The sequence below is a fragment of the Parasteatoda tepidariorum genome, chromosome 5, assembly GCF_982258835.1.
Source record: "Parasteatoda tepidariorum strain Cologne lab strain chromosome 5, Ptep-v5.0, whole genome shotgun sequence".
NCBI classification, from domain to species: Eukaryota; Metazoa; Arthropoda; class Arachnida; order Araneae; family Theridiidae; genus Parasteatoda; species Parasteatoda tepidariorum.
This window is the reverse complement of record NC_141759.1, coordinates 38,335,954-38,363,900: the sequence shown is the minus strand read 5'-3', so window position 1 is coordinate 38,363,900 and position 27,947 is coordinate 38,335,954. Positions and strand designations below refer to the sequence as shown.

Sequence of the window (27,947 nt, the reverse complement as noted above, 5' to 3'; positions counted from 1 at the left end):
GGACAAAAATCCTATAAACACTACTACCAAGAGTACGCCAATCATTAGCATCTGTAGATTCATATTTTTTACTTTATTACACATTCAAAACAAGCAATCATGTTTAACGTTACGCAACTGCTGAAATGGAAACGCTCCCAGGTTCCACAAAAGAGCTTTAGCGTATTGATTGACGTGCAACAAATACATGTACGAAATGTTTTCTTGTTTTGCTTTGGACTTGCCATGACCAGACAATTTTTCGGTAGCAACATCATCTGTCAAGTAGATGGGCATCGTGTCCACCAAGAATTGTTGGACACCAAATGCTTCATTAATAGTACTTTTACAGAGTCTTCAAGTGGAATTTTATATCACAATTACTATCAATGGGTATCGGTGGTACTTTTATTGCTGGCGTTTATGTTTCATTATCCCTTTCGTATTTGGTCGAATCAAATGTCTAAATTTATGACAGAAATTACACACGAAATCAAAACCACAGATGATTCCGTGAGAGTTTTTAAAATTATTCAGGCATCTCAAGGAAACCGCTTGTTTTGGAAAGTGTTTGGATTAGAATGTGTTTACCTCGCGCAAAATGTTTTGATTCCGATAATTTTGAATATTTTTTTCAACTACGCTTGGTCGCAGTCTGATTGGCATTGGAATACCATATCCTTATTATTTCCCGAAATGGCTTCATGCAACTATGATTATTATTCTGGAGGAGGAATCACTACAGGAAAATTTAGATGTTTGCTGCCTTTGAATAGCGTGTACAGAAAAGTGTTTTGGATCGTGTATGGCATTTTCCCGACATTGATTGTATTTCACGTGTATATGTTGCTATATCGCCTTTACCAAGCTATACGTTTGGGAAAAGAGGGGATAAACGTTTGGTGGTGTCTAAACATTGCAAAAGCTGAAGCAAAAACTTGGCATGCAAAGCAGAACTTGAAAAACCAATGGCGAAATGCACATTTGAAGAATCCGTTGTATGTCAGCATGGAAGCTTTCATCGAAAGCTAACAACGAAAAAAAAAAAAAAAAAAAAAAAAAAAAAAAAAAAAAAAAAAAAAAAAAAAAATTTTTTTTTTTTTTTTTTTTTTTTTTTTTTTTTTTTTTTTTTTTTTTTTTTTTTTTTTTTTTTTTTTTTTTTTTTTTCAAATTGTCTTTATAACTTTCAGAGCACATGGCGAGTGGATCCTTTCAAATCCTAAACCTCGATGAGCATTCAACGTAGAAATTCTGCTTTGAAGCATATATATTTAAAAAAAGCAATGTCTTTTCCCCGTGGGCAAGGCGTTGTGTTCATTGATGAAGAGATTATTTTTGAGAATGAAGATTTTTTGGTGGAAGCGGAACGAGTCGAATCATATGATGCAGTGTATGAAGATTTACCACCTCTAGATATGGAAGCTGGGCGAGCCGAATCACCTGATCCCTTGTATGAGGATTTACCTCCTCTAGATATGGAAGCGGAGCCACCTGATCCAACGCATGAAGATTTACCTGTTTTAAACGCTGAAGCGGTACAGTCTGATTCATCGCATGACGAGTTATCCGTGGAAGCAGAGTCTGTCGAATCACCTGATCCAACGCACGAGAATTTATCTGTTTTAAACGCTGAAGCGGTAGAGTCTGATCCAGCCCACGACGAGTTACCACGCATCATCTCTCCCGATGTAGAAAATTTACAATCCGAACCAGTGTCTCGAGAATTGCCACTCGATTCGATGGACACCCAACCACCCGTCGCCTCTTCCAACGAGAGACAAAACGCATCCACTGAATCATCAGAGGCCTCCAATCCTCCAAATGCCATTATAGTGTTGCCTGCTGGCCCAGAATTGGCTCAATATGATATCAGTCATGAAGTGCTGTCTGACGTTTTGTGCGTGAGTGGCAATCAACACAAAAGTTTTACTTTTCTCGCCGTGCGCTTCACGAATCCAGTTATTGTCTTGAAACACTTTGGAGGGGACTGCAATCCTATAGACATTCCTCGCAGTACTTGCATGTTGGTCGAGGCAAGCAATCGTCCACTCCAAGTACGATATGTTGGAACCCCTCTGATGTTTGTCATGCCTGCAAACTCAAACGCTACACCTACAGAGCACAGCATTCTCTTGTCGTTTTTCCCACGAACATCCGTAATATTTTCAGTGTTTGACAGAGAAACCCTGTACATTGTGACCACAAGGAATCCGTTTAAAAAAATTTGGAAGCGTGCGAGAAAGACAAAGGCCTTTGAAGCATTAAAGACATTCTTAGAGTGTTGCGTTTTACACACATCCAAATGTATGTTTGACATAAATACAGCGGCACTGATGAGGCATTTTAAACGCAATACAAGAGATATCAACGTTATAAGTACGTGGTATGCCCTGGCTTTCGCGATGGTTCAAAGGGACACGGTAAGACATCATGGTCGCGATCCCTGCGCACTCTTTGGAAAAAGATTGTTTCAAATTGCAGAACGCACGGAACACTTTGTACCTCTTCCGCATCTCCCGCCACCAGACTTTTACACGTGTCAAATCACTTTCGGCAATGAGCACCCCGTGGGAATTGCCTTTCGATTGATAAACGGTAAAGTAGAATACGTATCTTTGATGATTATTAGCTACACCAAAGAATGGTACTTGGACGCGAATAATAAGGCTTGCTGTTTTGTACCCACTTCCAAATTAACCCTGTGCCGCAACTGGTTTCCACTCTTTAAAGATATCGTTACTTGGCGGACGTTTGGATGTCAGTTTTACGAGAGCAATTTGGAACGTTACAAAAGGATCTTGATGGCCTTATTGGATTGGTTGTCGATTCAAAAAACAGAACCGCATAGACACATTAAAAACGATTTGTTGCAAGTGTATCAACTTTTAAATGGATCCGTTGAAACAAGATGGTCTTTAAATCATTAGTGGCGGCGATTTTACAATCCCAAAGGAATCCGAACGACTTGGTGCATTTGCAGCACGTGCAAACGTTGAAAAGGAATGTGTCCCGTGACATTTCCGAGGCATTCGTCATGAGTCAACCTTTGGTGGAACGCCATCCCGAACTGTATCGACACAGCAAGAGTTTTTTGGATTTTTTGCTTCAGATGTGTCACGTGGACACATCCGAGGAGCCACGCGTATGCCAGGTGTCTGTCGAAACGTCAAACTGGGACGAAACTATAAAAAATTTGAAAGCATCCAAGAATCATTTCAAAGACAGAGTCGACGCATTGGAAGGGGAGAAGCTGAATATTGAAAATCAACTCGAGTCATTACAAGACGAGGTCAAGTCTATGAAAGCCCAACTGAAATGCTATGAAAAGAGAAATGCAGAGCTAGAGAATCAAATGAAAGAAGAGGTCGAGTCTATGACAGCCAAACTGAAAGACCTTGAAATGGAAAATTCGCGTCTACGGAATCAAATTGCCGGTGTTGGAGAGGAGAATAAAAAATTACGAGAAAATATGGAGCCTGAGCGTTTGACGGATATCCACAGGAGCGAATGGAAGACTGCTCTCAAGGAGATGTTGTTCAATTTTAAAGAGGAATGGTCGAAAGAGTTTTCGACATCCAAAGAACACGAGGAAAAAATGAATCTCTTGCTGTCGAAACTTGAAAAGGATAAAGATGAAAAATTTGACAATTTAATGTCAAGGTTGCCCACTTTCAACGTGCAACTCATTGGCGACGCGCTGTATCAAAAACTCGAAGGACTGATGAATCGTATCATTACACACGAAGAAATGACTGAAATGTTGGGCATGTTTAAAGTAGAGGCTCATTTCGAATCGCTCAAAACAAAATTGAAAACTTATGTCACAGCAGATGTAGCCTACGCTGAATTGGAAACTGAAATTAGTCGCAGCCAGCAAAATATTATGGGACTGGCGAGAGAATTGTTGCAAAAAGTATCTACGGGATTGGGTAATAATTTACCGGTCGTCCATTTGTCCAATCGCATCGACGAGTTGCAACAGCATCTCACGGAAAGCAATACTCAACTGGCTCGCATCGATAAGGATTCCAAAATTACTCAGTATTTAAAAATGCATTTTGCAGAGATTGGATACGGAGAGAATTGGCAAGAGCAACTGATTGAGCTGATTGAACGATACAAAAAATTCCAAACGGATATGATGGGTCAATATCACCGGGTTAGAAACAGTATGGCGCAACGGCTTCTAGTCGAAATACCCATGATAACGAGTGAGGAGACCGAACCTAGACTAGATTTAATGTTACTTTTTAAACCTTTGGTGGATGAAAATATGAATTTAGTAACGACCAATAGTGCGTTGCGGCAAGACGTACAAGCGACGCTTTCGTCTATCCATGAACGCATGGGCACACTGAACCAAACTGACCATTTACAAAATTATATTCAATCACGTTTCATGGATCTACAGGCGCATTTGGAGACCCTGCAACTGCAATGGATTGAAAGACCCCAGATTGAGGAACCACCAGAAGCTCAGCCCAATTCGAATTCCATGTTTATTGAAAATGAATCGTCGGTGCAACAGGCCTTACCGAGTACCGCCCAATTGGCCATCGAAAGTGTACCAGAACAGAATGAAGACATACAAACGTTGAAAAATGTTTTGGAAGACGTTTTACACGAGACACTCCCTGAGGATCTGAACCAATGGGAGTCGCCAATCAGAGAAAAAGTTACAAATTTAAACAATCGATGCCAATCAGTGAATAACGAATTAAATCTCTATATTGACAATTTAGCAATATTGAAAGGTGTTTTGAAAAATGTCTATGGTGACACATTTCCTGACACCTTGAATCAATGGGGTGATCATATCCAAAACAAAATGTTTGAAATAAAAAATCAACACGAATCGATTGAAAATGAATTAAAGTACTATACAACCCATTTAGAAACATTGAGAGGTGTCTTGGAACATGTCCATAGCGAGGATTTTTCTAACCCTATGAGTGAATGGGGGGCCAAAATCCAAACCAAAATGTTGGAAGAGAAAAAACAATTTAACACTCAGAATAAACAATTTACTCTGTACAGGTCTAATGTAAAAGTATTGAAAGATGCTTTGGAAAATGTCTATGACACGCAATTTTCTAGTAATATATCTGAATGGGTGTCTAAACTCTATACATTGAAACAGTCTATAGAAGAAAAAGTAAAGTCGTACAAGGATAAAATTACTGAACTCGAAAACGCTAAAAACGCCAAGGAAAAGGAATTGAAAACACAATATGACGACTGTAGTAATGAAATTGAACAACTTAATAATAACATTGCGTCGCTGAGAAACAATATCAGTCAATTGAATACCACTGTAAGCAATTTGAAAGCAGACAACATCAAACTATCGCAAGAATTGGAAACGGAAAAAATGCAAGTGTGTGAAGATTCCATAGTTGAATCTCTCTCTGCATTAAAAGAGGAAAATGAAATTAAACAAGAAAAAATTGTTGAACATTGGGCAACCATTGAAGCACAAGGTCGGAAAATACAGGGTTTGACTGAAACTGTAAATATTTTGACTGTAGAAAAGGAAGGGTTGACACAAGCAGTAGCATCATTGCAATCACAATTCGATGAGACTTTAAAACGAGAAAAGGAAAAACTCGAGAAAGAAGGAAGCGATCAACTGCAGAATTTGACCGATACTCATCTCCAAAAACTGAAAGAGTTGCAAGAGCAAATAGAAGCGAAAACCAAGGAAATTGAGAAATGTAATTTCGATCTCAAAACAAAAAATGACAAAACACAAAACTGGGCCCAAGAAAACGAAAAGCTAAAGGGGCAAATAAAAAAGAAAAACGATGAAATTAAAAAATGTAATGACAATCTCAAAACAATGAATGAGGATATAAAAAATTTGACCCAAGAAAGGGAAAACGACAAAAAGTATTTAAAGGCAAAAGACATTGAATTTGACAATTGTAAAACCGCTCTCGAAAAATTGACTCAAGAAAACGTTACTCTCCAAGAAACGAATGAGAAAAACACTAGTGCGCAAAAAGCAATGTTTGAGGAATTGCAAAAATTACGTGACGCGGAAAAAACACTGACGCAAAAAATAAACGAGAGATCAGTTTCCGAATCTGTTTCAAAATTGCGTCGGGATATCGATATGCTAAACGAAAACATCGACAAAAAGAACATGGAAATAAGAGCTCTACAAAGTGAAAAGGAACTTAACCACGAACAATTAAAAATTTATACGAGTGTACAGTATCCTGGTGCCAGCAAACTACAAGAACACATTAAAATAGTAGAGAAGGATAATGTTAATTTGCGACGCGAACATTCAAACTTGACGTTGGAAGTTAAAAACTTACGAAAAGAAATTACTCACTTAAATGAAAACTTTTCAAATTTAAAGCCAGAGGTAAAAGGAAAACGCAAGCGCATGGAAGCAGATGAGGAAATAAAAAATGAAAATTGGAGAATGGAATTTGAACGATTGCAAAAGAAATATGATGCTGTTGAAAATAGCAAAATTACCGTGGCTCAATTGACCCAATTGTTTATAATATTTTATCAAAACGTGTTTTCATTGTATTCACACTTTAAATGGAAACGCATTCCCTCAATTCCACAGGATTTATTGCTCGAAATACGAGAAAAATTGAAACGTTTAAGCGAAATAGATGTTAAATCAAGAGCAAGTGCAATTTTTCAACTTTTGCTTTACTACGTCCGATATGATTTAAAGACTATAATTGATGATGAAACTGACATAATGCAATTGATTAAGCGTGGCGATGACGTTTATCCAAATCTTGAAACTTTACTCGAACAAAATTTCAAGAAAACGGTTGAGTATATTGACCGTGTAGCAATGGAACATGGATTTGTCGAAACAGCCAGTAATGAATTGATGGAAGTTCAAACGACAAAGTAAAAAAAAAAAAAAAAAAAAAAAAAAAAAAAAAAAAAAAAAAAAAAAAAAAAAAAAACAATTTTTTTTTTTTTTTTTTTTTTTTTTTTTTTTTTTTTTTTTTTTTTTTTTTTTTGACGTTGCATGTTAAAGTCAGACGTTGAGTCTTGATGATCTCAGTCTCGTTAGAATTTCTTGAAGCCCTCCAACTTACAACTTTAGAATTTCTGGGGCCTCGCAACTTTAGAATTTCTGGGGCCTCGCAACTTTAGAATTTCTGGGGCCTCGCAACTTTAGAATTTCAGGGGCCTCGCAACTTTAGATAATACTGGTCCAAGTTCAAACGTCAATAGCTTCGTTAAAAAAAAAAAAAAAAAAAAAAAAAAAAAAAAAAAAAAAAAAAAAAAAAAAAAATTTTTTTTTTTTTTTTTTTTTTTTTTTTTTTTTTTTTTTTTTTTTTTTTTTTTTTTTTTTTTGACGTTGTTGGTTAAAGTCAGACGTTGAGTCTTGATGATCTCAGTCTTATCAGAATTTCTTGAAGCCCTCCAACTCGCAACTTTAGAATTTCTGGGGCCTCGCAACTTTAGAATTTCTCGGAGCTCACAACTTTAGAATTTCTGGGGCCTCACAACTTTAGAATTTCTCGGAGCTCACAACTTTAGAATTTCTCGGAGCTCACAACTTTAGAATTTCTCGGAGCTCACAACTTTAGAATTTCTCGGAGCTCACAACTTTAGAATTTCTCGGAGCTCACAACTTTAGAATTTCTCGGAGCTCACAACTTTAGAATTTCTCGGAGCTCACAACTTTAGAATTTCTTGGAGCTCACAACTTTAGATAATACTGGTCCAAGTTCAAACGTCAATAGCTTCGTTAAAAAAAAAAAAAAAAAAAAAAAAAAAAAAAAAAAAAAAAAAAAAAAAATTTTTTTTTTTTTTTTTTTTTTTTTTTTTTTTTTTTTTTTTTTTTTTTTTTTTTTTTTTTTTTACGTTGCATGTTAAAGTCAGACGTTGAGTCTTGATGATCTCAGTATCGTCAGAATTTCTTGAAGCCCTCCAACTTGCAACTTTAGAATTTCTGGGGCCTCGCAACTTTAGAATTTCTGGGGCCTCGCAACTTTAGAATTTCAGGGGCCTCGCAACTTTAGAATCTCTCGGAGCTCACAACTTTAGAATTTCTTGGAGCTCACAACTTTAGATAATACTGGTCCAAGTTCAAACGTCAGAAGCTTCGTAAAAAAAAAAAAAAAAAAAAAAAAAAAAAAAAAAAAAAAAAAAAAAAAAAAAAAAAAAAAAAAATTTTTTTTTTTTTTTTTTTTTTTTTTTTTTTTTTTTTTTTTTTTTTTTTTTTTTTTTTTTTTTTTTTTTTAACGTCGTAGGTTAAAGTCAGACGTTGAGTCTTGATGATCTCAGTCTCGTCAGAATTTCTTGAAGCCCTCCAACTCGCAACTTTAGAATTTCTTGAAGCTCTCAATCTTATACAATATTGGCTCAAGCTCAAACGTCCATAGCCTTGTTTGGAACCTTCACAACTTGCGACAGTGGAGTCTTCAATATCTAGGCTCAGCAAAACTTTCCAAAGCCCTTACAACTTACAAATGTTGTATCATGAATAATTTCAGTCAGCCGTTGAGTCTCGATAATCTCAGCTCATCGAAATTTATGGAGCCCTCACTACTTACTAGCGTCGAGTCTTAGATCATCTCAGCTCATCAAAATTTTCTTAATTCAGTCTACGAAAAAAAATTTCTTAAGCTCATGAGAGTTAAGGAGTCTGCCACCATTGTCTCGCTTTGCAAAACCAATAACACAGATCAAATACATCACTAAACCATTCCAAAAACAACCACTTTTTGATGTAGCTGAAGAAGAAAAAAATAAATATTAATATATTTATGATAAAAAATAGCAATAAATACCACTTTCTTGTTATTAGCATGCATAACGTAATAACGCCTGTCGTATAAGCAGCTGTAGCCATCAACGTGCCGATGATTAAACGATCCATCCCAGAGGTTTTTCTTGAATCATATACAATCGCCACTCTTTAGGCATAACGTTTTTGTATAATGTATACCATGAAAGGTTTATATAGGCTCTATAAAACCGATGATTCCAGCCAACAAAAACCATAATCACACATAACAGTATCACAATCATCTTTCTTAAACATAAATAAAGGTATGAATATTGGACGTGATCAAAGTCAACCCATTCTAAAGCGACGTCGAAAGGCTAGATTGGAGAGACTTGAGGCTGTCCCCAATGATTCCGAATTAGGTATGGTCGGAGGTAAAGTATGGCATGACGTTCCAAATTCAATCATTCCGGTGATGAATCCCGATATAGCTTTTGACAATGCGAAACATCGCCGTAGACCACTCATGATAGAACCTGATGAACTCGAAGTAAAAAGCGATGATTATTCCACTTTTGCGATTCCTGCTCCAAAAAAGCGTCGTTCAAATGGAGAAGATCCAATGGACGACACTGAAAACCCTTCTGAAGAACCATCAGCTAATGACGCTGGAAACCCTTCCGAAGAACCTGACGCTGGAAACCCTTCTGAAGAACCACCAATAAATGAAACTGCAAATTCTTCGGGAGAACCATTAGCAAATGACGCGCCAAATACTTCTGAGGAAGAACCAATGGATGAAACTGAAAACTCTTCCAAAGAACTACCGGCAAATGACTCCACAAATTCTTCCGAAAATCCACCAGCAAATTCTTTTGAAGATTTACCAGCCAGTGATACTGCAAATTCTTCTAAAGAACCACCTGCCGATGACACTGCAAATCCTTCCGAAAATCCACCAGCAAATCCTTCCGTTGAACCACCAGCCAGTGATACTACAAATTCTTCTAAAGAACCACCTGCCGATAACACTGCAAATCCTTCCGAAAATCCACCAGCAAATCCTTCCGTTGAACCACCAGCCAGTGATACTACAAATTCTTCTAAAGAACCACCTGCCGATGACACTGCAAATCCTTCCGAAAATCCACCAGTCGATGACACTGCAAATCCTTCCGTCGAACCACCAGCCAGTGATACTGCAAATTCTTCTAAAGAACCACCAGTCGATGACACTGCAAATCCTTCCGTTGAACCACCAGCCAGTGATACTGTAAATTCTTCTAAAGAACCACCAGCCGAGGACACTGCAAATCCTTCCGTCGAACCACCAGCCAGTGATACTGCAAATTCTTCATTCGAACCACCAGCCGATGACACTGCAACTCCTTTCGAAGAAACACCTGTCCCCACAAACAAAATTGAAAATTCTTTGAATCCATCAAAAGATACACCTGCACTGCCCCCGATGGACACGGCGCATGAACCAGATGAACATTTTGAATCAACCATCATACCGATGGTTGTGCGTTACGCGACTATCGATACAGAAGGCATTTATTTCCCTAATCCCTTTCATCTCCCATTTTTAATTTTAAATGAAAAATTTAACTGTTATCCCTCCTATCAATCTATAGTCGATGGAATATTGCGTACAGTTGAATACATTCCAAAAAACGTAGATGGAATTCCGCAATATTTGTTTACCAAAGACGATTTAATCGTGTATCCATTCGACTTGACATCCAAACAACCCTTGTATCCTAAAGATGAAAATGGCGATGAAACTTACCTTGAAATCGGTGGTGTGGAACACTATGCGCGTGATGCCTTGGGAAATCCAATCTATGCCAAAGATTCTCATAATCTCGAAGTAGCGCCTAAAAATAACGATGAGTACTACTATGCGCGCAATTTGTCTGGAAAGGAGATTTATCCTAAAAAAGCCAACGGAAGCGAGTATTACATTTTTCGTGTTTGGAAAGAAGTACCCGCTAAAGACAATTTGAACGGTTATTATGCAGTCGATGAAAAAGGTGTAGCCATGTATCCAAGGTATTATAAAGGTTTGAAGCCTACAGGTGCGACTCTGCATTAATCTGATAAATCAAGTACAATGTACACACAGCCTGACGTTCAAATGGGGGATTCCGACATGTCCGAAGATCACGAAAACGACATTAGATATTTTATCGTGGATGCATTTGGCAACGAAAGCTATACAAAAAGCCTGGATGGACGTGAGCTTTATCCCACTAGTGATGATATTGATGAGACAAGTGAGAATTCTGTGTTTGCCAAGCGCGGAGGTGAAGCGTATTACGCGAAAACTGCCTCCAATGACGAATATTACCCGACGCCTGAAATACTCCTCAAAACGAGTACCGGATCGTTTAAATATGCTCGCGATCGCTTGGGAAATGAATTTTATCCAAAACTTCGTAATGGTGATCAGTATGTCTTTAGGGATAATAAACGTCCCGAATACGCCACAATGAGCACAGGAGCTCCATTTTATCCAAAATATAGAAAAGGGTGTCAATTTGTGGTCGACAATGAATGGATTATGGATATAAATCGTCTTATAATTTACCCTTTGTGTCACAACGGTAAACCCGTTTATCCAAAAAACAGCAACGGCGATGAATATTACATGGACAACATAGCAACAAACAAAAGAGGTGACGAGGTGTACGCCCGAAAGGCGAACGGAGATGAGTTTTACCCAACCATTATGTCGTTTGCAAGATTGAAAAATGGCAACTACATTTATGCCCTCACCAAACATGGAAAAGTTATATTTCCAAAAGACAAAGACGGGAACGAGTTTTACATTACAGATCCAACTACAGAGAGTGATGTCACACGTATGAATGGTAAAGACATTGACCGATACGCGAAACGGTCCGACGGCAAGGAAATTTACCCCCGGATCAAAACAGATGAGTTGTCTTTGGACAGAAAGGAAGTCATTTTAAACCAAACGTATGCTCGAGTATTTGGAGACGCTATCGGATATCCTGTAGATGAATACAATAACGAATATACTAAGGATTTCTCGACACCGGGTCCTACTATCCAAACACTTTTTCCATTGGGATATCCCAAAACGAACGATGGGTACGTGATCGTCCCATCTTTCGACAACAAACCCTATATAAATACAGGTATCAATCCCCAAGTGAATGAAGTTAATATCATTGGGAGATTATATCGCAAACACAAAGGATATGTCGATTATTTAACAAAGGTCCAACATACTAGTAGTCCAAGGGTACCCAAGAAAAAATATAATACAATACCTTTTATTAAAAATGCACAACTTCCAGCTCAAAACAATCCTCCAGCTCAAAACAACCCTCCAGTTCAAAACAACCCTCCTGCTCAAAACAACCCTCCTGCTCAAAACAACCCTCCAGCTCAAAACAACCCTCCAGCTCAAAACAACCCTCCCGTCATAAGAGGTCCTCCTGTGAAACCAACAACACCAGTTTCAACAAACAATTGGTTGGTGGTGACCCTACTCATTATAATGGGATTATTGATTGTAGGTCTTGGTCTGAGCATACGTATGTTTATGAATCGCAGCACGCAACCACCGCCATTTGGTGTTGTGAGGCAACAGACAACAATCAGATAAAAAAAAAAAAAAAAAAAAAAAAAAAAAAAAAAAAAAAAAAAAAAAAAAAAAAATATTTTTTTTTTTTTTTTTTTTTTTTTTTTTTTTTTTTTTTTTTTTTTTTTTTTTTTTTTTTTTTTTTTTTAAACCTTGTTAAAAGGTAAAGACGAAACAAGAAATGTCCAGTACTACTCTAACACAGAGAATTGAAAACATATTGGCCGCGGATGATGCAGATCGTGTAAAGGAATCATTTGGTTCTAGTGAAAAACAACTGGCCCAGATTGTATTGGTTCTCGTTGCGGTTCCAGCAGTATCCATACCAGCAATCCTTCATATCGTTTGGAAAAATATTTATTGGGGAGTATTCATTCTGATTTTGTACTTGGGAAGCATATATTTTGTTATTCAGCACCGATTGAATTGGCTGCTGTATCTTTCAGAACAATTCCACGCATTATACAATGCATGAATACGAATTTCGATTGGTCGTTCAAAACAGTTCTAGTCTCGACTATATTTTAAATCACATTGCGTCTGAATGGCTTGGCTCTGTCGTGACTCGCCCAGTCTATTATATAAAACCCCATTTTCGGTTTCGTGACAGAGCTCTTGAAATCAAAACAATTTTAAATACAAAAATGGTTTATCACGATCGTTTATGGTTCAGATGGATACATTCTAAGGAAATCCCATATGAAGAATGGAATATGGAGAATCACAAGACATTTCTGGATGCAGTGGGCAATTTTCAATGTCCGTTTCGGATCGAAAAGCGACGTGTTTTAAAATTGGATGATTGTGCCCAAATTTACACGTTTCAAGCAATCGATGGAATGTTTCGGTTAGTATTTGAATGGGAGTATGGTGTGTTTAAAAAATCCCTTGAATCCATTCCCGGAGAGCAGTTGTTATCATGTTTAACAAAATATCAAAAAATCTATAATTATTTACGCGGTTTTCCACACCCGACCTACACATTAGATGAACACATGTCCCGAAAACCAGTGACGTGCATTCCTGATCTCATCTACTCTGATACCCATTTGGTGGCTCATAAATGGGATGGTACGTTTGGAATGGTATATAGCTATTCGGATCGCATTGTAGAAAAATGGGAAGGTGGATTGCAAAAACTCCGCAAGGGCATCACAATTGATGACGGAATTGTATTCTCTGCAGAAAACTTGGGTCACACAATTATTTTGCTGGATGTGTATCAAGTCCGTGGACATTTGGTAGCCCCTTGGTGCAAGAGAAACATTTTTTTGGAGTATTTGCCAAGTATCTCTTTGCCTAAAGGGTATCGCGCGCAAAAATATTATTTTTCAGCATTTCAGTTACCCGAACCAGATTTCAATACAGACGGCTATATTATCCATGATACGGAAAGCGATAATGTTTTTAAAGTAAAAGAAAACCATTCTTTGGATGTCATGTACAACGATGGATACTTTTACATTCCTCAGCATCGGTTCAAATCATTGGAAGAAGATGCATTGATAAACGGCCACATTTACGAGGTTTCTATATCGGATGGTCGTGTCTTGCGTGAGAGGACTGATCGTATGACGGGAAACACACAAGATCAAATACATAGTATATTGAATAAAAGAAAATGGGGAGGATCAACGATTGAAAAGATAATTCCTCCCGTGGAAAAATCAAGACCTGGAAGAAAAAAATTGAGTTTGTTTAAATGAAAAATAAATTCTCACGAGTTGAGATTATCGAGACCCGTTACCTGACCTACTTTAGAATTTGTCAAAGGTCTCAACTTTAGAATTTGTCGAAGGTCTCAACTTTAGAATTTGTCGAAGGTCTCAACTTTAGAATTTCCGGGAGCTGTCAACCTTAGACAATATTGGCTCGAGAGCTCAAACATACAAATATTGTAAAAAAAAAAAAAAAAAAAAAAAAAAAAAAAAAAAAAAAAAAAAAAAAAAAAAAAAAAAAAAAAAATTTTTTTTTTTTTTTTTTTTTTTTTTTTTTTTTTTTTTTTTTTTTTTTTTTACGTTGTATGTGAAAGTCAAACGTCGCAGTAGAAATTAAAAAAGTGTTGAGCCACAGTCTATCAAGAACGTATCTCGGACTCGTCAGAATTTCTTGAAGCCCTCCAACTCGCAACTTTAGAATTTCTTGGAACTCCCAACTTTAGAATTTCTTGAAGCTCTCAACCTTATTCAATATTGGCTCAAGCTCAAACGTCAATGCCCTAGTTAAAAAAAAAAAAAAAAAAAAAAAAAAAAAAAAAAAAAAAAAAAAAAAAAAAAAAAAAAAAAAAAAAAAAAAATTTTTTTTTTTTTTTTTTTTTTTTTTTTTTTTTTTTTTTTTTTTTTTTTTTTTTTTTTTTTTTTTCGTTGTATGTAAAAGTCAAACGTCAAGTATTGTTGATCTCAGACTCGTCAGAATTTCTTGAAGCCCTCCAGCTCGCAAGGCCCTCCAGCTTTTAGAATTTCTTGGAGCTCGCAACTTTAGAATTTCTTGGAGCCCTCCAACTTGCAGCTGTAGAATTTCTTGAAGCCCTCACTTTAGAATTTGTTGAAGGCCCCAACTTTAAAAAAAATTATTGAAACTCTCAACCTCATGCAATATTGACTCAAGCTCAAACGTTTACAACAGTGTAAAAAAAAAAAAAAAAAAAAAAAAAAAAAAAAAAAAAAAAAAAAAAAAAAAATTTTTTTTTTTTTTTTTTTTTTTTTTTTTTTTTTTTTTTTTTTTTTTTTTTTTTTTTTTTTTTTACGATGTCGTGTTTAAAAGCTCGGTTGCCTCGAAACAATTTTCACTCACAACTAAAACCAACCAAATCAAGACATGGAAGATTACAGTTCTCTCATCGCTCGAGTTTTGAAAAATGAAACCTTGTCCGAGCAGATTAAGGAGTTGGCTGCCGAAGGCGATGCCTTAAATCTCACAACACAAGACTGGAAGCAAGTATTGGAAAACGACTCATTTTACCAGAGATTACAAACCGATGCCAGATCTCTTTATGGTCCTGCAAAAGTTTCATACAACCAACAATTTCGCGTTCAAAACTTGAACAACGAATCCGTTAAAGTGATTCTAGTTGGACAATGCTCTGTCTATCGTTCGTACGACAAGGATTCAAAACGCAGTGACAGCAAGTATTTCGCCATTAATTTAAAAGAGTGTCCCATTTTGAACGTATTGAGTGCAGCGATGAACAGCGATGTGGAAAATGTAAAGTTTTCAGACACGAGCAAATTAAATTTTGGTGCATGCAGCATGTTTTGCAAGTACTGCAATGATGCCAGAGAAGAAATGATTAGTAAAGGCGCACATTTAAAATTAAACAACTTTCATAGTTGTATCGTGAAAACAGCCATCTATGATGGGCGTAGGGTTCTGAATCGATTTGATACTCAAATATCGCAAATGTTTGAGGGAACATTTATCGCTATTCTCAAATTGGAATTTAATATCCGATATTTTTATACGTTAAAGGAAAGCCAGGATAAATGTGTTCGTCTTGGTGGCAACGTGTTGAAAATGATTGCCTTTCCAGAATCTAATTTAAAAGAATCGAAAGTATTTTTGGGAGACGTTTTTTGGGAACCTAAGCCTGACGTACCACAAGATGCTTCTCAGAAAAGAGCTTTGGACAACGATGATGACGACGGGATAATTGATGTGTACTCGTGCAAAATGATGAAAATGGAGAAACCTGAGTGCGTTGTCGTGGAAGAAGAAGTTATTGATTTCAACTAAAAAAACTGCCTATTGCTAAACGTACATATCAATATAAAAAAAAAAAAAAAAAAAAAAAAAAAAAAAAAAAAAAAAAAAAAAAAAAAAATTTTTTTTTTTTTTTTTTTTTTTTTTTTTTTTTTTTTTTTTTCTTTTTTTTTTTTTTTTTTTCGAGTATGTATTTAATAGGCACGTCCAGCAATTATTGTTCTACGCAATGCATTTTGTTGATTAATCATATTTTTCGAGACTTTTTGGTTTACAACTTCTTTGGGATACACGATAACATTTTCCGCATAAAATCCCAAGTCGGATGCTGCCCCAACTTCGTGAACTCCTCTGGAAGATCCGAAAATGACGAGCGGGGCACTACACTCAACATCATTGCTGGCCACAACACCAATACCTTCAATATACGCACAACTGTAGCTTGTATTGTCCACCTCCAACGTTTTTGAATTTAAATCCTGTACAATGTGTTGGGAGGTTTCAAATCTACTGAGAAAGTATTTAAGGCATAGAGACAAATCTTGTGCTTCCATGAGACTCATTCGTTTATCCGTGGTTAATACAATTCCATTCATATGCTCCTTGTTGGCATGATTTTCAATAAACGTTTCCGATACTGTCATTTTCGATCGGATATAACCAATGTTGACTGGATCCAGTTCACAAGCTGTGTTAGGGTTAAGGTTTACGTTTTTAGATACTTCGGATAAATTTCGAAGCATTTCGAATGTTTTCCGATCACCTTTAACGACTTGAGTCTTGTCAGTTGCTCTTCGCATAAATTTGTCCAATACGTGATTCATGGAATACGTTTTTTCCTTATTAGTCAGCGCTGGCGTATTTGCATCATTTTTATTTCGATACGTTTTATCGATGAAACTTTGCACGGGGATAATGACTTCGTTTCGTTTAAAAATGATTCCATCGCATGGCTTCAAAACCCAACCCGTAAAATTATAAGAAGTAGGCTTTTCTATGCAATGCGCATATATTTCGAGTCCGTAATATTCTTTCAAATGTTTGGCACACAAGAGGTTGTTCAAGTGACTGTTCTTACGTCCAGTGCAAAAGGTATTTCCTCCACTCAAAAGGCAAGCAGTTGATTCCATTTCCTTACTTTGTTTACTTTGAAAATCAAGCAATGGCCGCTTGGAAAAAATGGGTGTTTAAGCGCCCCAAAATAGGAAAAAGCTTCAAAGGGTTTAGGGGGACGGTAAAAAATGTAAAGCACTTACGATCTTTTGTGAGTAAGAATGATTCACTGCGTCGCGTCATTTCCAAAGTGTTTACCAAAAAAGGTTTGGTGGCGGTCACTGCTGCCACTGTGGTGGGTGTTGGCGTGTCGGCCATCAACGATTACATTCAATCCAATTCGGGTTGTTTTTTAAAATCCGAAAACTCTGTGTGTAAAGTGAAAGACCTCAGTTGTTGTCAACCGGATCCAGTGGATGAGCTTTCATTCTGCTCGCAAACCGTGCAAGGTGATCCTTGTTTAAATTTCGACGAAGACAAGGAAAAGTCGTGCTGTAAATTATGCGATTGTCAATTTTATAATTGTTTGCCTGGTCAAGAAATGGAATGCCGTCGACCCACGATTGGAGAAGCGTTGGCCCATTATGCTCAAGGTTTAACGTTGGGGGCTTGGAATTGGGTGGCTTATTTGGTACCGTTACTCTATTGGGCAGCGGGAATCACGACAGCGCTTATAGTGTTGTGGATAGCGTGGAAAATTTATAAAAAGACAAGAGCGATATGATTCCACAGCTGAGACAATTGGATTTACCAAACGATCAATTGATTCAGCTCATGCGCAAACGACACAGGATGGACATTGAGAAAGAAATCCCAACATGTAAAACAATGCAACCATTTACCAAAAGAATAACACTAGAGCTGGTCAAATGTCCTACGGTACAGCAAATGGCCAAGACGTATATCGAACATCTTTTGAAAAACAAAAATGATTGCGGATACTTGTATTTTTTAATTAATCAACCTCTTTTTGTCAAATTAGACATTCGATTTAATGGGGAAATGGCCATTCAATGTTCACGAAGGGATGAAATTGTCACAATCATTGAAGACTTGGCCAAAACCTGGGCGAGAGAAAATACAATGCTCTATGAAGTGACTCGATTGGAATTGTTATACTTTTTGGTTTTGCTAATCAACCCTCATTTGAATTGGGTGGCTGTGGATTTTTTGCTGAAAGGAACCAGGAATCATACCCATCTAATTGTTGCACCTCATCGTCTGTTGAAAAATAAGAAATTAACATTGTAAAAAAAAAAAAAAAAAAAAAAAAAAAAAAAAAAAAAAAAAAAAAAAAAAAAAAAAAAATTTTTTTTTTTTTTTTTTTTTTTTTTTTTTTTTTTTTTTTTTTTTTTTTTTTTTTTTTTTTTTTTTTTTTTTTTTTTAACGTTGTTTGTTAAAGCCACGCGTTGAGTCTTGATAATCTCAGAATCGTCACAATTTCTTCAAGCCCTCAAATCGCAACTTTAGAATTTCTCTAAACTCACAACTTTAGAATTTCGTCAAGACCTCAACTTTAGAATTTCTTGAAACTCGCTCGACTTGAAAATCAACTTATCACACATGTACTCTGTTCCTCCAAAGTCTTTTCATCTCCTCTAGATACACGATTACTGTTGATGTAATTTGTCTCGTTTTGACCCATCTGCAGCTCAATGTCGTCATCACTCAACATGTACACGTAACCCTCCTTTTTATGAGGGGTTGTAATTTTTGTTTGAAAGCAAACTTTGTGCTGAACTAATGTTAACGCCATTGGAACCATTTTGACATCGACAAAATTGCTTTTGCTGTGCCGAAACAAATTCAACCACTCCATCACCAACTTTGGCATTTGAACTTTGGAAGGAAGTACAGTGTCGGATTTTGTGAGGCACCACGATGGATACGCTACACCCTTTTGAATACCTTTGTTGACTGCGTGTGCGTGATCAAATCGAAACGATTCCATCACTTGAAATTCATCCGTGAGTGTCGCAGTTTGAAAAATGTATTGAATGCCTCGTTGCGATTCTAACGCAGGGCGTCCCTCCAAAATCGGGAAGCTAAAACAGAAAAATCCTCCATTGTACGCGTATCCCAGCACCGTCGAGTCTACGCTCACTTTTTCTGTATTGGGTGGTAATTTTAAAAATGTCGGGACATAATAAATGGGTGTCCACGCGGTGGTGGGAACTTCATGAAATTCTGTATACACGTCATATGGATATCGGACGTACAAAATACGTTTAGGCAATTGACCATTTACAGATAACGCCACAAATTCGTTGGGTTCCTGTGAATGGGCTCGCGTTCCTTCATACGTAATGCGAAATGGCCATTCCACAATAACGCCCAATCGCTGCAAAACGTCATCTGAAGGTTTTCCTTGGAGAGTGACGACATGATTACGGTGATACGAATTTAAAATGTCTTGTATGATAAGGTGGGGCCTGTTTATGGACAAGCGTTTTTGTATCGCCCCGGTTCCGACAGCCCTCTCTTCTGGTAAATAAGGTCTTTCAACAACTTGAAAGGGAATCAATTTTGCATCTGTAATTTTATCTTTGGTCAAATACAATCGAGTTTCAATACCCAGATTCTGTTTGCTGCGCCATTCTTCAGCAACTGACAATACGTGTTGGGATGGTTCCTTACTCAAAATGCAAATGCGATACATGGCATTTGTACACGGTCTGCAATTTCCAAAATAGTTTCCACCGGGATACGGTAAATCCTCCTTATCCAAATAGACAACGCAGTTTTTGTAAGAAAATATAATATCTGACGCTTGATGAGATATTCCTCGCATGTATTCGGCGACAAGAGCGGGATCGCTTACAAAGTAAGGGGTGGCATACATTTGAAATGTAGCAGATTCCTCAGGCATTGGCATAATGGTCTTGGAATTACCCAAGAGAGCGCTCCAAGTATTATTTTGGCACACGACAGTGATGGGATCTTCTGTATTGAAAAACACTTTGAGTGCTTGAGCAAAAGGTTTTGTTGTATTTCTACAGATGGTATCGTATCGATACAAATGCAACACGGACCAAGGATCAAATTTCGCATCTGCAAAATTTAACACAATCAAATCTCCTTCATTTTTGGCTTCCGTATAACCATGAAAATTGCTATACAACGTGCTGTACCTCGGAAGATTCATCTTTGCTTTATTTCGTTTGGAGTAATGTAACAAAATGTTTAGAATCTGATTTTTTTGAAGCTCTCACAACTTGCAAAGTTGAATGATGAAAAAATTAAAAAACCTCTCAACACTTTAGACGAGCTACGTGTTACACAACAACGTAGGAAAAAAAAAAAAAAAAAAAAAAAAAAAAAAAAAAAAAAAAAAAAAAAAAAAAAAAAAAATTTAAACGTTGGATATTTAAGTCGAGCAAAAAAAATTTAGAGTATCGACTCGATGCTCGACTTAAATATCCAACGTTTAAAAAAAAAAAAAAAAAAAAAAAAAAAAAAAAAAAAAAAAAAAAAAAAAAAAATTTTTTTTTTTTTTTTTTTTTTTTTTTTTTTTTTTTTTTTTTTTTTTTTTTTTTTTTTTTTTTTTTTTTTTGCCTGAGCAGTATATAAGGTAGAGCCTTCTGAGCCTTCGGATCATTCAGAGCCAGTGCTTTGCCTTTGCCAGTTCTCTCTGCTCTTCTATCCATGGCTGACTCTTCGGACTTTGACTCGTCGTCTTCCTCGTCGTCTTCCTCCTCTGACGAAGACGATTTGACCGAATTGAATTTCCAGTCGGTGCCTCCTCCATCACCTCCGACACCCACTTCTATGGATATTGGCCAGGTGAAGCTGATTTCTCCGTTGCCTCCCTCACCTGAGCCTCAGCTCTTTGAACCCATGTCGCCACCCATGCCTGTGGCCTCACCACCTGCCAACACACTGAAACCCACTCCACGCTCCATCGTCCAAGTGGCCCCCTCTTGTGCTCATCCTGCCAGAATACCCTTGGTCTCGGCCTCTGAATATAGATCCCGATTGAAGCGAATCTCCACCTCTCCACCTCGCCTCTCCAATCCACCCAAAAGAGTGAAATCACCCATCTCCAGGTCCAGGCTTCCCACCTGTCTCATCTCTGTTCCACCCGTAGACTCTAACACCTCGAGCCAGACACCCGTGGACTCTAAAGCCTCGAGGACTGTCAAAACGTCTGCCCCACCTGCCAAGTCCAGCACTTCGAGCCAGACACCCGTGGACCCGAGGACTGTCAAAACGTCTGCCCCACCTGCCAAGTCCAGCACCTCGAGCCAGACACCAGTGGACTCTAAGGCCTCGAAGACTGTCAAAACGTCTGCCCCACCTGCCAAGCCCAGCACCATCAACGACGTGCGTTCTCACTCTCCCCCGCCAGCCTTCGAGGAGACGAGTCATAACTATCGTCGAGACGGCTACGAACGTAGGCGAAAGACTCATTATACAGGGCGGCATTCACAGACCTTTGCCGTGCTGTGCATTCGAAAAGACGGACACACCCTGACCAACGGTTACGTATATGACGTCATGGATGGACCCATGCACCCTCAGCATCTGTTGGAGAAACTCTACGACATGCGGGTCCGTTTTTTGATCCACACGGACGCCATCACCAAATCAAAATGGGGTGAAGTATTGGCGAGGCTACCCCCCTATCATCCAGCCAGGGAACTAAAAGCGGTGGTATTGAAACCAGATGCCACCATAGACTCGAGCAGGTGTGTATATTGCTCGAGGGCAGAATGTCACAGGTGGATTGCCGTGACGAAAGGCATTTCAAAATTTTTGCATTTGGGAATGGAACCGATCCCACATCGAATGTGAGTGTTTATTTTTGTAGTATGCTCGCATTTAATATATATTATTATTATTATTATGAAAATAATTTTGTATTACGCTTGTGAAAAAAATAAAAAAATGTTTATAAATCCATGTTGTCATCTTTTCACACAAATTTAGAATTTGCAACTTTTTCTCGCAACTTTAGAATTTCTTAAAACTCCCAACTTTAAAATTTATTGAAGGTCTCAACTTTAGAATTTCTTGAAGCTCTCAACCTTATAAAATATTGGCTGAAGCTTAAACGTCAATAACCTTGTAAAAAAAAAAAAAAAAAAAAAAAAAAAAAAAAAAAAAAAAAAAAAAAAAAAAAAAAAAAATTTTTTTTTTTATTTTTTTTTTTTTTTTTTTTTTTTTTTTTTTTTTTTTTTTTTTTCCTAATTCAGAATTTTTTTTTTTTTTTTTTTTTTTTTTTTTTTTTTTTTTTTTTTTTTTTTTTTTTTTTTTCCTAAGTTGTCTGTTAAAGGCAGGCGGTGAGTCTTGATACTTTAAACGCATGAAAATTTTCTAAAGCTCTGACAACTCATCCTCATCAGCTTGCAGTATAGAACGATATTGAACGTTTCAACATTTCAAACGTTGCCCTTTGAACACCGTACCACTCGAGACATTTTCTACTCCATTGCTTCAAGTACCCTTGGTGTGTTTTAGGAAAGAGTCTGGGTGCACGAGCATAGTCGGCCATACACTCTGGATGCATTTTCAAAAATTCCATACGTTTAGTTTTATCCGTGTTGAACCACGTCAGCAAATCGTTCATTTTTAGTTTAGTTTCGAGCAATAAATACACCAATAGAGCCATTTCATCAACGTGTCTCAAGGTTTTTACTCTTTTTCGAATGTCATTGATTTGATCTACAGTAAACCTTCTACCACTACGCTGCATCATTGTCTTTTTTCATGGAAACATCATTTGATCAATGGCATAATGCAAAACTAGTAAATACAAGAGCTGACGTGTCTCCCGATGCTTGCAAATACGTCATTTTGATGAAGACAACCAAAAACTTTAACGTTGAACAAGACTTGCAACGCCATTTGTCTTTACGAAACAAACCATTGGTGTGGTTTATTAAACAATTTACCAGACTTTGTGTTCGAGTGGAATACGCAGATATTTTTGTTCAAAGAGAATTGAATCATTTCGGACGCATTGCCCAAGATGTCTCATCCAGAATCGTTCAAAAGCTCTTTCAAAAAACCTATGACACACAAACGGTTGTTGCGCCAACCTGGATTATCAACAAAATTTGGCCAGAGCACAAACCATTTAAAACAGTTTCACCAGAAACTTTTCGAGACTGGCTCCTCTCATAACGTTTTGAAGAGGTTGTTGCACCAAGAAGTGGCGCGTCACTGTTTCCTGGGACGGCAAACGATTCGAAAACATCGATGGGATGTGTTGAAGCAAGTCGCTAAATGGTTACATCTTGACAATGATTTGGAAGATTTTCACGATGGACTGGTTCGCGAAGAATTGGTGTCGATACTCTCAAAAGGCGTAAAGAGAAAAAATTTAAAGCTCTTGCCCTCTGATGAAGCGGATTGGTGCGTATTGTTCAAACAGTGGTTAAGTCAAAATACAACAAGTCATGACGTGGGCAACCGTGACATGTATCGTTTATTGGCAGTAGACGGGTTTGACGGACTTGAATCAAAAGATTTGAAAACTTACTTGTTGGCAATGATACATCCAAATAGCATGCGTCGCGACTATCGTTCGCACGCTCGATCTGTACGCGAAATGTATAAATGGTTGGATAACAAACCCGAACTAAGTAGTTTGGGTGGAACGGATTCAGGCTGCGTCGTTTTTTTGGCATTGTTGCAACTGTACACTCGGGAATTGCAGAGCCTCATGCTCAACGATGAAATTGCGATGCAAACACATCGAGTCAAAGTGTGGGCCGAAACATTTTTACATAGAAATGCGGAATATTTTACCGACGTTAGAAAAGTAACGACAGAAATTTTAAATGAGTTGGGTCAAGTCTATGCGTCTTGTGAGGAAAATTGGCAACAAGTTGGACGAGAGCAATTGATGAAATTATTGAGTAGCAACAATGTATGAAAAAAAAAAAAAAAAAAAAAAAAAAAAAAAAAAAAAAAAAAAAAAAAAAAAAAAAAAAAAAATTTTTTTTTTTTTTTTTTTTTTTTTTTTTTTTTTTTTTTTTTTTTTTTTTTTTTTGTGACTACTTAAGTTGCTGCGACTTGCTTGAAGCTTCACACTTTCAAATATCATCAAGAATCATAGCTCAAATGTCATGATGAATCTAGTAACAGAATCACGTGTTGCAATCGAACACAAGCTGTTTTGCTCAGAGGATATAGTACTTGAACCTTTACAATCAAAATACGTAATCATAAAAGAAAACGTGGAATTCTTACCAAGATTTAGTTTTGTGATACCTCGTCCAAGTCCAGAACTATGGTTGGATCAAACAGTACGTGTGTTAGCTGACATTTTTAATGAATCAAGCAAGTATGTTCGGCCTTTAGACAGTCATAGTCGGCTTTTAGTGGTTTTAGTTAATTATTCAGATAAGGAGAAGGTAGAAATATCCAAAGGTGACTTATTAGCTGAACTGGAGTTTATACAGATGAGTGGAGATCGCAATAACGATAGCTGTTATTTTGAAATTCCATCCGAACACGCAATAAGCCTTAGATATGGTAATAATGGAAAACAAGAATAATCAACGAAACAAATGCTCCAAGAAGACAAGAAAAATTTTAGTACAGTTATTTCTTCAATTAAAAAAAAAAAAAAAAAAAAAAAAAAAAAAAAAAAAAAAAAAAAAATTTTTTTTTTTTTTTTTTTTTTTTTTTTTTTTTTTTTTTTTTTTTTTTTTTTTTTTTGATTATTTAAAATGTGGTTTCTTGCTTGAATCAAATTATTACTGCTGACGGACATGGTCAAAATACTTGTAGAGATTCAAGCCTCCTTTGTAGGTATCGGCAAAACTACCGTTATGAAAATTTTTTCTTATCCAACGGTTGATGGTTACATAGATGATTGTGTCGACATGATAGAGACTGACCCAGATTTCTTTCACGACTCAAACAATGACACGTTACGCAACTACTTGGTCTTGGAAAATTTTGCTGCTCGACTGCAAGCAAAGGTATCCACCCTGCAAAAAACCTGCGCATCCAACTGGACCATCATCACTTCCAGGTGTCCCTTGCTATCTTGTATTCAATTTTCAGACGGTCTATTGGATTGGAGACCTTTGGAAAGATATTACAGGAAGCGCTTGAAGCATTTGGGTGTAGATCACGTACTCATTTTGGATTATGGTTCATCCATTGCTGGATCACCGAAAGCTGTTGAAGCGGGATACAAAAGAATGAGAAAAAGAGGGCGCAAGTTTGAATTGGAGCGATACGATACACTCGAAACCTACAACAATTTTTTTCAAGAGGCTGAGCGCAAAAAGTTGGATGTGCTGAAGGATTTGGATCCAAATTTCTATCAATATCGAGACGTGGATTTTTGGGATACTGAAAATTTTAACGAATTCAACATTTCAGTGGCAACGGAAGTCATTAGAAAACACAAAGATTTTGTTTCTAATCTTTTAAAACTAGTCCCAAAGTCCCGCAAACCTTTCTTGTATGTAGAACCGCTACTGGAACCCAATCCGGATCGCTTCGTGACATTCCCGATAGAATACCCAGACATTTGGGACATGTACAAAAAAGCTCAAGCCTCTTTTTGGACAGTAGGAGAGGTGGATTTATCCAAAGATTTAGCAGATTGGGATAATTTAAAACCTGATGAGCGTCATTTCCTCTCACATGTGTTGGCCTTTTTTGCGGCAAGCGATGGTATCGTCGTGGAAAATTTGGTGGAGCGCTTTGCGACAGAAGTACAAATCACGGAAGCCAGATGTTTTTACGGATTTCAAATTGCCATGGAAAATATTCATTCAGAAATGTACAGCGAATTGATTGAGACACTCGTTCGGGATCCCAAAGAAAAAAATACATTATTTCACGCCATTGAAAAAATGCCCTGCGTGAAAGCAAAAGCCGATTGGGCATTAAACTGGATACGGCATCCCTCCTTTGCCCATCGTCTGGTAGCATTTGCGGCCGTGGAGGGAATTTTTTTCTCCGGGTCCTTTGCAGCCATCTTTTGGATAAAAAAGCGTGGTCTTTTACCTGGTTTATCCTTTAGCAACGAGCTCATCAGTCGAGACGAGGGATTGCACTGTGATTTTGCGTGCCTCTTGTTCAACAAGTATTTGCAAGAGAAACCCACACAAGAGGAAATTTTGCAAATCATAACAGATGCAGTGTCCATCGAGCAAAAGTTTTTAACAGAAGCTCTACCAGTCAGCCTCATTGGGATGAATTGCATATTGATGAATCAATACATTGAGTTTGTAGCAGATCGTTTGATGGTGGACTTGGGATGTGACAAGTTTTACAAAAAGGAAAATCCATTTGATTTTATGGAAAATATCAGTTTGGAGGGAAAGACCAATTTTTTTGAAAAGCGGGTGGGAGAGTATCAAAAGTGTGGAGTGCTCTCAAAGAGTCACGAGTTTTCTTTGGAAGAGGATTTTTAAGAGCAACACGTTATCAAATTTTTTTTAGATTTAAAAAAAAAAAAAAAAAAAAAAAAAAAAAAAAAAAAAAAAAAAAAAAAAAAAAAAAAAAAAAAAAAAAAAATTTTTTTTTTTTTTTTTTTTTTTTTTTTTTTTTTTTTTTTTTTTTTTTTTTTTTTATGCTCTTAAACATAACCAACAAGCTGTTTCATTAAATTTGTAATTTCCAAGTCGTCATCATTTTCAACTTTTGGAAGGGGATTACCATACGTTCTAGGATGCTTGCTAAAAACCTTCGTCTTGTGAGGCCAATGATTACAGGTTCGTCGTTCTTCGAAATATTTGATCCTTTTCTGAATTTGAGTTTGACTTGCCAGTCTTGCAGGTGTCATACAAATGTACAGAGCACATCTGATGTTTGGTAGTTTACGATTACGTTGTGGTTCCATACCTTGGTGAATGGTTCGACTATCCCACAACACGAGGGAGCCAGCGGGAGCCTTTACGCAGATATCCGATGGACTGTCTAGACGATCCAAGTAAAATTGTTTTTCATCTTGTGTCAACCGACAAAAATCTGATGAATGTGTAATTTTAAACGTTTTTTGAAATTCCTTGTGCAATAAATGACTTTTTCTGAGAATTCTCAAGGTGGCGTCACCTTCGTAAACTGGAAAAAGATTCACGAGTCCTTGAACACATTCAAAATTATTTCGTTGAAAGTTTTGATCAGTGTGAAACCATTCCTTGTACTGCGTCCAACCACGCATCGTATATTCACAAGGTAAGGAAATACTGATTCCATCAAAGCTTGTGAGCAATTGGTTTGTACACCAAATACGACTAAATTGATTAAAGACATTTTGGTTTTGACGAACGTACCAGGATAAAGGATTGTGTCCAAAGTCCCAGTGCTGAAACAACATACCGTGTTTTGGATAGAGATCAAATAGAGATTTGTAAGTCGATATATCGTTTTTGACAATGGGTTTATCCAAGTATTTTGTTTTATTTTGTAACCAAATCCACATTTTCTCTTGGAGTTGCGTTACCTCTTGAACCGTTAATACATTTTCAACAACCTCCACCCCGTCTGTTTCAAGCGTAAAATGTTTACAATCGTTATAATACATTTAGAACAATTTGTAAGCTTTGATACTTGCTTGTATTAAAAAAAAAAAAAAAAAAAAAAAAAAAAAAAAAAAAAAAAAAAAAAAAAAAAAAAAAAAAAAAAAAAAAAAAAAAATTTTTTTTTTTTTTTTTTTTTTTTTTTTTTTTTTTTTTTTTTTTTGTAGGTTAAACCGAGTACCAGGTACGTTGTAGGTTAAAACCGAGTGCCAGGTCTTGTGCAACTCAGCTCATCAGAATTTTTTGGAGCTCCCACGACTTGGAAAATATAACCTTGCTGCATACAACGGTATTGGACGTTTCAACATTTCCACCTAATCTTATTATGATGGAAAAAGATCGACGCATAATACTATACAAAGTGAAAGAACCATTCTTTGGGACG

General features: G+C 36.9%; 3 protein-coding genes across 3 annotated transcripts; 2 read left to right on the top strand and 1 right to left on the bottom strand.

Annotated features, from left to right (window-relative positions):
* Positions 1 to 225: 225 nt before the first annotated feature.
* On the top strand, positions 226 to 1,011 carry LOC147808931 (innexin inx4-like). The gene has a single exon (XM_087162743.1). It carries the CDS (start codon positions 226 to 228, stop codon positions 1,009 to 1,011), a length of 786 nt encoding a protein of 261 aa, XP_087018869.1.
* Positions 1,012 to 24,904: 23,893 nt separating this feature from the next.
* Positions 24,905 to 26,455, top strand: LOC147808930 (ribonucleoside-diphosphate reductase subunit M2 B-like). The gene has a single exon (XM_087165231.1). It carries the CDS (start codon positions 24,905 to 24,907, stop codon positions 26,453 to 26,455), a length of 1,551 nt encoding a protein of 516 aa, XP_087021357.1.
* A 164-nt stretch (positions 26,456 to 26,619) lies between these two features.
* Positions 26,620 to 27,567, bottom strand: LOC147808929 (uncharacterized). Its single transcript, XM_087162742.1, has one exon. It carries the CDS (start codon positions 27,565 to 27,567, stop codon positions 26,620 to 26,622), a length of 948 nt encoding a protein of 315 aa, XP_087018868.1.
* Between the last annotated feature and the right edge of the window lie 380 nt (positions 27,568 to 27,947).

What these genes read in the sequence shown, in the direction of transcription:
- LOC147808930 (XM_087165231.1), top strand. Translation starts at nt 24,905, where the DNA reads ATGATAGAGACTGACCCAGATTTCTTTCACGACTCAAACAATGACACG.
- LOC147808931 (XM_087162743.1), top strand. Translation starts at nt 226, where the DNA reads ATGACCAGACAATTTTTCGGTAGCAACATCATCTGTCAAGTAGATGGG.
- LOC147808929 (XM_087162742.1), bottom strand. Translation starts at nt 27,567, where the DNA reads ATGTATTATAACGATTGTAAACATTTTACGCTTGAAACAGACGGGGTG.